General features: G+C 38.3%; 1 protein-coding gene across 1 annotated transcript in view; it reads right to left on the bottom strand.

Annotated features, from left to right (window-relative positions):
- Positions 1–3,524: 3,524 nt before the first annotated feature.
- Positions 3,525–11,382, bottom strand: part of SYNPO2 (synaptopodin 2) — a 72,274-nt gene continuing 64,416 nt past the window's right edge. The window contains exon 5 of the mRNA XM_057383593.1: positions 3,525–5,076. Within this exon, the coding sequence (XP_057239576.1) occupies positions 4,492–5,076 (585 nt within the window). The 3' untranslated portion in view covers positions 3,525–4,491. The remainder of the gene's footprint in view (positions 5,077–11,382) is intronic.

Here is an 11,382-nt window from a genome sequence, read left to right as displayed (position 1 = left end):
AATGTAGCCATGAAAAAGAATAGCACTGACTCTCATAACCTTGTAAATCCTTTGTAAAGCAAAGCTCCTAAAATGCTGTTGTGGAGCTTTTTCAGTTCCCCWAGTTTTACATGCGTCAATCATTTTTCTTGTACTGGGGACAAAATCCTGCTTGCTTTACAAATRCAAAAACTGCTTTGTTATTCATTTCATGTCGATAGTGAAAATCTGATCTGCCTTTCCACAGATACATTGTATATGCTGTGCTTATTTCCCTTAAGAGTTATTTATCCAAATAGCCTGCACAGTGTAAAGACTGGCTTCACAATTTATTCACAATATTTATTTCATGTTTGAACAGTATGTTTCAGTTGAGAATAAACAAAGAGARAATACAGCAATGAACAAGGAACTAAACAGAGGGTTAGGTGCAAGTAAAGTAGACAAGCAACTGTAGTAAGTGGATTTTAGTTGCAGATTTTTATGGTTGGGATGAAAAAGATCAAACAATCAAAACGGTTCTGATTGTATTATTTAACCTGGGTAGATTGTGCTTCACTGCATTTCTTTCCTCTGCTTAGTCAGTATGGAAATGAAATTCCACTAAATTTGATAAGTTGCCTTTTGACCTGATGCTGATTTAAGCTTCTAGAAGCTCATACCATCATGAGGTCACTGACAGGCAAAGTCAGTGAGTCTAAAAATGGTGCAGAAAAAAAAAGAGATTAGGCTTTACTTGGGTTCAGATTATTTAAACAAACAGACAAGAATTTAGGGAAAACAAAATTGTGTTTCTCATCTGATTGGTCAAATCACTTTATTATGTGATACAATTTACATCGCTGGCATGCACTGTCAAATAAAGTGTCCTTTGCAGTGAGCAAAAGTCTTCAGAAGTGAAAAGTCTTTCATAAAGATAACAAAGTCTCTTGCTACTAGGCAGAAATGCAGTGTGAATAGATATTTGGTTGTGTTAAAGCAAACCRAAATGGAAATAAACTATGAACAAGAGTTGTGAACATCATCACCTAACATAACTAAAGAAACTAAATTTGCAGTTACATTGTGTATTCAAATGCTCTGCATGTTAGCAGAGACACCTCTGAGGGTGAACATAAAGCCAAYGATTAAAAATATTAAGAGATTTTCCTCACATTTACTGAGCAGATCTGTGCATTCAAAAGCAAATGTAAGAAATACTTGCAATAATATATTCAGAACTCACACACAACCGTCACAACTATTGGATAGGAAGTTGCTTTGCTAGTGGAGGAATGGGGTGAAGAACAGAAGTTTAAAATGCCATGGGGTCCTTCTAAAGCCCTGACACATTAATATTTCATTTACTGGTCCARGCCTGCTGCTTTCTTTGAAATCAGTACATGGTCTCAATCTGGATTTAGCCTGATTTCCTTCTAAACACTGCTATGTGATCTGTCTGCATGCCTGCCCTCATGTCTGCCCTCCCATTAATAACTTACAAAATGTTTATTACTTTCATTTCTCTGTGGCAGAGGAAGAGATCTCAGAGACAATTCATTGCCTACAGACTTTGTAAAAATAGACAGCGTCGRGGGGGCCAGATCCACTTACCAGTGTTGCTATTGAGGGAAATGCTGCAGTGGGAGCTCGTTCCATTTTAGATATGGGAGAACCCACATGGGAAAGAGAGCTAGGAAATCCTCAGCAGGAGGAAAAAAATATCTGGAGTAGGTCATGTAAAACACCCAAATTAATCTATGATAAGATACAATCAAACTCAGCGTCGGGGATTCTCATGTTCACAGAAGTACTCAGTGATTAATTCCTACTTGTGAATAGAATAAAATTATAATATATCCTTCCTTTGTTCTAGGGAGATTGACAGAAAGTCAATGATATGTCTGAAAGTCTTTACTTCCATGCTTGTTGCATATTTGGGATGGAGAATTAGGGCTTCATCCTACAGTATGTTTTCCCGTAATGCCATGTGATAACAGCATTAAAGCCTTTTGAAGATCACTTTGTACGATAACTTTTTTTGCAATATCAAAAATTAGAACCATTTTTGGCAATTTTTAATTGCATGTACCTTAGAATGAAGCACACATTTGCTTCTGGTAGGTGCAAGACCTCAGAATTCACAGCACTAGTTTCAATGGGAATTTAAAAGATAGTTGTCTGCTTATTAGAAGTGAAATAACAGTGTTGGGTAAAAATATGCCTTACTACAAACTCATTAATCTGGTTTTCTGTTTGATGATGTAAAGGAAACAGTTAAAARCTGAAACCTGAACTTGACCTAAAAACAGGGACTTGTTTTGTTATGGTAATGTGGACCACAGTCAGCAAAATATGCAAGAAATATATACTTAACAGAATGTCGATCATCTGTGAAAAACAAATGCATTTATGTTTATTGAATGGTTAAGGCCTTGGTGACCTTGAATTTTTTCACTGCATTCCAATTTGATTTATAATTTAACTGAAATTAAATGAAGATTTGGCATGTACTTCCAGGGGGATAGGGCTGGATCTGAAGATAAGCCCTCAAAGTTAAGGGGAGTTCCACAGTCCCATTGATGGAAGAATCCCAGTTATAAAAAGGATAAAAAGGACATAAAGGGACACTGGAGAGAAAARTCTATTTTTCCCTGTGTGGCAGGAAAATTTACTCTGATTATGTGTGTGTATAACTCTGAGGTTCAAAGCTCATTTTCAGACATATCATGGCAGCCCTTTTTATTTTTCTAAATAATCTTTTTGGTTTTTTGCAAATTCATATTGTGAAATAAATCTGTAAGGTGCCATAGCACCATGATCCTATTCTAAAGGTTTACCACTCTCATATCTTCATTTCCTGATTGGTCAGAAGGATCAGTTGAATTTCAGGGAAACTTCTGTTTGGCTGCATGATTTCTGCCAAYTTAAACTCATTAAAGCAATATTTTTCAGATAATTATTTGCTTTCGGGGTAAGTTCCAGATCAACTGAACTTGGATTTAATTTTTCTTTCTTCTTCATACCAATTATACTTTATAATTGCTATAAGTGAATTTTTTTTTTTGCAGATAGGAATGTTTTGTAATGTATTTTTTCTTACTGCATATATGTTTTATTTCTAATCTAATCCCTTCATTCATGGTGACARCCTTACTGAAACTAAGGATAGTTGACAGTACTTCTGCAGTAATTTCAGTTGACTATGCTTGACAGATCCTTCAAGAATTCCCCACAAAATAAGGAGGATTGACAGCACTTTGTGAAACTTGGAGTGTTAATTTAATGCTTTAACTACATCTAAACTAGCCAGGAAGCTTGGAATACATACAATTTTAGCCACATATTTCTATTGTTTAAATAAGCTAGAAATGCAAGGTATGTCTCACCAACAAAAATGATCCACCATCCCTTCAGATCCATCAAGATCACTTAGGTACAACCAACCACCCAAATATTTGCTCCCAGACTCGCACCGTGTGCCACGTGTCAGAAACCCTCTGTCACACACCAATTTCTACATAGAGCATGAACTGTCCTMAATAAACAACTTATCTAYRTCTTCCAAAYTTTTAAAACTCYAAAGCTTTCTAAACATTGAGCTACCCTAGATACAAGAATAACTGCCCAGCCAGTCAGGTTACCAGGCACTGGAGCAGTCAATGTTCAGCAAATAGTGCATTTCCCAGAGAAATAAAGGCTGTTCAGCCTCTGACTTGTTTGATAGTTTATTAYGAAAATAACTTGCAATCCAGTTTAAATACACTCCTCATCTCTTTTGCTGTTCAAGTATCATGGTACTGATCTCTGTTAACMACACCTTTCTTCCTGGTGTTTTCAGATCAATTATAAAATGTAAAACTTCATTGGAACTGTCTTGAAATCCATCTGAAATGAGTGACTGGGTATGATTTCCTATCTATGTATTGTGATGATTCAGGTAGCATTGCCAYAGGTGTATTTTAACTGTTGCCACAGTAAAAATATTCATTGATTTACTTCCTTAGCTCACGATAGAAATACAATTAAGGAAACAGATGGCAAATAAGCCAGTCCTTCAAAGTCTTCCACTTCCATTACAACTTTTGCAACTCTGATTATGTTTAGTAACTTGGAACTCATGTCAAACATGCTCACAAAACCTACAAGATCCTGTAAAATACTTCTTGGTTTATAAATGCCCTTATTTAGCTTCTTTTTTTTCACATTAGCTTAACTGCAAGCATTTTTGCTGTCACTTTCTACATCCTTTCTAGATTTTTGCATGGATTGCCCCATTTTCGTCTCTCCCCTCACCCCAAGAAATGCATATTTTTGCCTTTTGACAAGCAGAACAACCTTAGGTGTAAAACTGAATCTATTCTAYAGGCTGCTAGCGCTGCAGTCAGGTGAAAACTGTGCTCCATTCAATTTTGTCTCCTCATTTTTTTACTTCAGAGATCATCAGGCCAGCAAGAAACTTTCCTTCTCCAACTCAGATCTTAGGGCCTGTTAAGCTGGAGGAAGGGAAAAYGCACCAGGCCCTTCAGCTGCTCATGTTGGACGCCTCCATCCCCTTGGCTGTGGATTGTAGTTGGAATCAGCTGTGGACAAGCAATAGTCAGACCTGGAATCCACAGACATCATATCGGGATCCGTTCTGGAGCGCTGAGTGCAGTAGGGATACTGCAGCTTAGGGCCAGCCTGGGCCGGGGCATTTGGGGCATTTGGGGCATTTGGGGCAGGAAGGGAGCTTTTTTGGGGTGACAGAACCCCGGATTGCTTCCCTCCTAGTAAGGCTACGCTACCGCTTGGGGCTGGAGGCTCGTAAGAAACTTTAAGTTTCCATTCATCAGGTGGCTCAGGAAGCGTTTTCCTGCGAGCGGCCGATACCACGTTRGCAGCGATGGATTCCTGCATGCTTTGGGGGCCAAAAGCTTCATCCACCAGGCCGAGGGGAGATCTGGCTGCTGCTTCCCAGGGAGTCAGTCTCTTKCCAGGCTTGTCAGCTGCTGTGTCTGGTTTGCTGAAGTAATCGGGGGCAGGCTGAAATACAAGAGGAGAAGTAGGAGACATGGCTCGGGGAGTGAATGAAGAAGGTCTCCCAGGAAGCGATAATGAGCGGCCACTGCTTCTTCCCTAGGAAGATAAAATACCAAATAGAGTTATAGTTATTAAACAGCAAGAAAGGAAGCCCCTTCTCTTCACTTCCAAACTGGAACAATAGATCCTGAAAGCACGTGACATCCTGGCAGTCTCTTATAAYGTGTGTTTTTTAGAACTTTAATTTACTGGAAAGGCAGGAGGCAGAGAAAGCAACAGGAACAAAGATGCAGCAAATTGAATTTTTGAGGAAAGTAAGCAGACCAAAGGCAGGCTATTACTGGAAAAGTACAATGGCATTAGCAACTGTGCAGCTTTCCTGCTACTTAGCTAGTGTGCCTTGCTCTGGAAAGACCATTTTTCATGCAAAAGGGAGTCATGTTGTGRCAGTTCCCTGGGTGTTTACAAAGTTCTTTCTAACATTAGGCACAGCCTAATTTGTTTGATAACAGGCTCTGTCTAGGACATGTGTTCAAGATCCTATCTTTGGCAATCTCCTTTTAAGAAAGGCTTTTCTTACTCGAAAATTATTAGACTTATCCTAGTTTTTACCTTTTGGGGCATAAAAACGAACACAAGCAATTACAGGCGTTAATGCAATCATTCACTTAATACCCTTACATGACGCTACTTTTGGCTTCTTTAAAAGGCAATGCCCTCAGAATTTCAGTACATTCCGACCCACTTATAGGAGCAATCCATTCATTTTTAACAAATCCTAATCTTCTTAGTAATGCAGCACTTTGAAACAGAAACTGTGTTCGTGAGAAGGTTCTGCTGCAGCAGCCATTTGGCAGCACACGAAGCAGGTACAGCCTGTCCCCAAGCCAGACCTGCTCCCTGTGTTACACAAATGACGTYGTTCTTAGAGTCTCCATGCACACAGCTCCTAAACTCACTGATTTAAACTCATTGATTCATGTCCTCAGGCTTAAATGCCTTTAATTCTGAAATCTGMTGTGAAATTCCTGGCTCTTTTTGCCAGAGGCTTTGCTAGAATTTCTTGTGAACAATATTGACCTGTGTTACTTTTCCTAATGAGTTTTTCAAACTTAAAACACTGTGTGCCTTGAACTAGAGAGCAGCCAACAGGTATGTGATCATTCAAGGTATAGATGATCTAGGAAAGAATGTGACATTTTTAACTTTTCTGCCACAGGATCTTGCTGCATTTAAGAATCTTGAAAGACCGCTGCTTCACACAGGCTTTTAAGCAGTGTTTTATCAGCCTCGTAAATGAGAGATAGAAACTGAGAGATAGAAACTGAGAGACTTCACATTTCACCATTTTCAGTTTGGTGGTTCTCAGTCTGGATCTCTTCTAAAAAGTGCAGTGACACCCAGAGGTTATATCATGAGGGCTTTGACTAGTTTCACAGCTAATGCTTTATGACAAGACTATCCTTTCACCTCTTTGCTCTGGTCAGCTATTTCTAGTTYGCATTTCCAGAGAGGAAACTCCCCAACATTATTAATCTACCCACACACACACTTAGGTTAGRAATCAATCAGATAACTCAAACCACAAGAAATTAGGTGGCAATTAAGAAAACAAAGCAATAGAGAAGATAAAGTTGTAGAGAGGGATGAAGAATTTGATCAAACAGGTCCACCTTGTTAGTCTACCTGTGCTAGCTCCTATCTGGAGGGTTCTAGAACACTGATTATGCTGAGTTGACAGAAAAATTCCACTTTAATTCATGGAAATTCCACTTCAAAGCCCTGYGAGTACTTTGTAGGATTTCAGAGATGCAGAGGGAAATGAGACTGTTGCAACMAGTGTTGGATAAACTATCTGGCTTTTCAAGAGAATCAGATGAAGATCCYGTTTAGTCTGTTATGTTCAGAGAAAAGCTCCAGAGTTCATCAAGTTATAGAAGTATCCTTTTAGCATAACCATTAGTGATAAAGCAGGAATTAATTTTCTTTGACAGAGTTTAATCAGAGAATGATGAGTTATTAAGTGTATTTCACTACTTTTTTATTGAAGTATTATTCAGACAGAAGTCCTGATCTGGGCTTCCCTTTCCCCCTTGATAKCTTGTCTTTAGAAAARGTTCTGGAAACAGGCTGGGTTTTARCTTTCAAATTCCAAAATGTGAAAATGCACATCTGTTCCCTCTAGATTTGATAAAGTAAGACATGATAATGTCTGCTTCCATGAAGCAGGGACTGAACATTGTGCGGGTTTAACTAAAATTTTTCTTCTTGGATTGTAAGAAGACAAAACCTGTGAGGGCAAATMGCATTCCAGATGATTTACCTGGAAGGCTGGAACGTTTGGGAAGAACTTTGTCCATTCCATAAGGGTTGAAGGAATTTGAGGAAAAAGTTAAGAGATTCTCACTTACTAAACTAGTGCACTACTTAGGAGTTCAAAAATGATCGATACTCAGTAAAAATGGGTTATTTGGAACTTACAGCTATCAATTCTCTTGTTGATTATGASGAGCTGAAAGACAAAATGAACAACACTTACGTTTGTAAAATAGTGCAGATTTTAAAGGCAGGAGASAGAAAAGTATTTTTCCTTTCCCAGACCAAATGACGATGCAAATGAATAGTATTTAATGAAATTATTTTCCAGCAGCTGTTTATGTGTCTCAGGTGGCACATCTCCTTTGTAAGTGAAAAAACTGTGTGTGTGTGTGTGTTTACATGCCACAAGTGCCTTTTTACCAGCCAAGGAGACAAAAGTAGGTTGGACTCTGAAGAGTCCAGTGAAACTCTCTCCAATTTAAACTCCATCCTGATTAAGTCACTTGAAAAACCTGGACCTCAGTGTCTAAATCATTAAAGCAGTTTTATTTTTATCTTTTCATTATAGTCCTGGTCCTTAATCCCATATCAAAGCATGTTAGAATCTGAGTTAACAATAGCGCCTGGATGCTGTTTACACAGAAAGGGGACAAAGGAGGAGGAAGCAGATAAAACAATTGTTTTATCTCAAAAAGTGACTGTGTCTTTATAAAAAGCCGAGTGATGCATTTCTCTTCTGGCTTTCTGTGGGCTTGTAATGGCCACTGCAGTTAGAGACCAAAACACTGAGAAAATGGTAGGACAAAGGGAGTAATACTTGCTTTTTATGCCTTTCAATTCTATCCTTTTTTCCATTTTTTTTTAAACATCAAAGAAGCATTTCAACTTTTTCAACTGAACTGAATATAGAAGGGAGACATATTGTTAATATTATTACAGATTTTTTTCCATCCCCAACCATTTACAATTCAAACTTTATGTAATTAAAAAATAATTGGTCTCTGAAATGCTGCCAACTCTGCAGTAAATATTCCAGCTATTTTGCAATGTGACTACCAGAAGTTTTGAAATTAAATGSTAAAATCGCATTTATTTGAAACTCTTGAAATATCTTAGAGTAGACTAAAATGGGAATGCAGAAATTGGACTAATGGGTGGGGAGGCAGGGAATCTTGCTCGTCTAACAACAAAACCCTATCAGTAAGCTCGGCTAGAACTAGGAATAGATTAGAATCACACAGTTCATGTCTGATCCTGACTTCCTCAAAGCTGTCTAGTCAGGGCTTGCTTCTGAAAATTTATAGGGAATTATAGGACTGGAACTCAATTCATTCTRCATTCAGATTATTTCTAAATGTGATATTATTTCAGGTGAGAATAACCTTGTTTTCACAATTTGTGTACAAACTAATGAAACATTTACTGTCAAATATCTCACTTAAGTTTTGTGACAAATTTTGCTTTTCATTATAATTTAATCTTTAYCCACATGCAATTATCAAAACTACAWTTATTCCTACAGAAAGCAAATGCCTGCAACTTTTGGCCATAGGTRTCTTGGATTTCCTTGGAATAGACAGTTTATTTCTTGTAAGGAATGATATTTGCTGCCACCTTCTGGATTTTGTATTGCACGGCTGTGAGTGCAAAGTTGGCCCTGTTTTCTGACCTTTCCACCTCAAGAAGTGGTACCATCTCTGCTTCAGAACTGGTTTGAGACAAATCTTTGTGCCTAAAGTGTCTCACACTTCAGTGCAAATGTCTCTGTGTGCATTCACCCCGAGAGCCTCATTGAAGGTTCAATAGGAGCACCACGACTTCATTGTTCCAGCCCGATACCCTGTGGGGCAGGAGGGCTTTTATTCATTCCTACAAGTATCTGGTGTGTCAAATCCTAGTGCAGACCCTATTACAGCGTGCTCCATGGCAGTATTCCAAAGTTTAGTTTGGGTCTTTAAAAGCTACCTTGAAGCAATGCTAATGRAGTTGGAAGGTCAGCTATCCCAAAGCTCTGAATGCAAGCACCATTGCCCAGTGCTGATTCATTTTGATTAAACTTCAGGACTTCTGTGCTATCCAGTGCCATTTCAGGGCTTCATTTAGGAAATATTAGGATTTCTTCATTTGGGAAATCTTAGGAAATATTAGGATTAGTAGTATATTGTGCAAAAGATGCTTTCATTGTTTGGAATTCATAGCTGCTCCCGGAGGATTCCCTTTCTGGAATTGCACCTGGAGATTGCMATCTGTTAACACCCACAGAGTGATGTTTAGGATCACATTCTATGAGAGAGTAACTGGTGCATGTGTTTGTGGACTCTGGAGGTGCCCTGAACTGGACACCCAAGACTACAGAGTGTCCTGGTGTCAGTGCTGCTCAATTAGTGCATTATTTAGTAATTAGGTAGAATGCCACAATGTAAAGATGAACTCTGGCTTCTGAATTACTTGGGTGAAAACAGCAAAAATCCATAAGGAAATAATTCTGTATGAAGGGCACTTTTTGAAGAGTGTGCATTGAGTAAGGAATGGTGCTGAGCATGGAATGATGTCTAGACAAAGAATCAAAGAGCTGTTTGGCTGATGGGCATCCCTGCCTTCAGTCCCACAGCAAAAAGAGCAAATATGATGTGATTACAGATGTTCTGGCCACACAAACACACAGCGAGGTTGGATTAAGGTGCCACTGGCAACAAGAATTCCAAGTGCCTCACTTTGCAATCCAAACARTAGTGTTTAATATTGTTTTTCTYATAATTCTRTATACACAGTGTCATGTGCTTGCAKCAGTACTACTTCAGTACTCAAGGRAGAAAACCAAGTGTACCCAGATGGCAGATATTTTGCTTTTCCTTGCAGTGTAAAGCCATGTACCCACAACCTGCATAGCAAGGATGTGAGAAGTAGCATTCTCACAAATCAAAGAAAAAATCTCTAGCAGCTATTGATGTTGTTTTGGGGGAAAAGAATTTTTCTTTTAAAACCAAAATATTTGTCCGTAGGTTTTTACTGTATGGAAACCTTTGCTTCTAATATARATGTGCTGAATTATTTGCTTCTCAATCTGTTAAAACTCACACCAAAATTGAGCATTGTGCTCCATATAACCTTTTGTAATCCAATATGTGCTCCTGTGATTGGGAATGTATTTTACTTCTGTAAAATGTTCCTCCTTTTCTTCTGTTTGTGGTACATTTCTTAAAACCATTTCAGTCTGCTGTTTCAGATCTAAATGAAAACATCAAGAGAAACTCTCAATCTCTTCAACAGTTCAGTCTTGACTCCTATTTAGAAATAACCTGGTTATTTTCATAGCATATTTTAATTGTCTGGAGTTATGAGGGGAGTTTCTGGTTTAAGATTTCTGTCTCAAAAGCAGACAAAAGGATCAGGATTCTTGTTTGAAAATGCTCTTTTTACATTAATGTCCCACACAGGAAGCCTTCATCCAGACAGTCACTCTGTAAACTCAGTAGGTTATTTTTCTCATAGCTGAGTTTTCTCAGGCTAACAGAGTGTGCAGTTATACCACCACAGATGCTCGTACAGGTTTCACATGCATTGCAATTAAAAATTTTGTTGAGATTATTATAATCAGGAATAGATTTTTCCTTTAAATGCTGTAGAGGATCTGGGGACTGGATCAACACATAAAGAAAAAGYCTTTGCCTGCCCTATATAAGGATGCAAATATTAAACCCATGGGAATACTGTCACATGGATTGTCATATCTTGTGAAAGAAGAGTTCAAGTCTGCATCTAAAATAATTTTGACAGAGCTTCAGGATTTTTCCAACTTTTTAAATCATTTGCATAAAAACCTAAAGTGCTTCCTTTAGCAACCAGCCTGAAAACTATTTGTCAAACATAACTCTTGGGTGATTCCAACTCCTCCTTTATGTAATCATATGCAAAAGTAATGTTTACTATAAAATCAGACCAGTTGTGGTCATGGGTTTTGCGAAGTCATAATGGTGGCACCCATGTGTGCTGTGAAATTACCAGGGTCACATATTTTCCCAAGAGATCTACCAGCAGTGAGTTCATTCAGAGCTTCTGAATCCACAGRTTTTTGAAGATCTT

This window comes from Malurus melanocephalus, unplaced genomic scaffold (genome assembly GCF_030028575.1).
Source record: "Malurus melanocephalus ecotype Western Australia unplaced genomic scaffold, MMel_1.1 scaffold_643, whole genome shotgun sequence".
NCBI lineage: Eukaryota > Metazoa > Chordata > Aves > Passeriformes > Maluridae > Malurus > Malurus melanocephalus.
The sequence above is the reverse complement of the archived record's forward strand: the minus strand, read 5'-3'. Positions and strand labels throughout refer to the sequence as shown.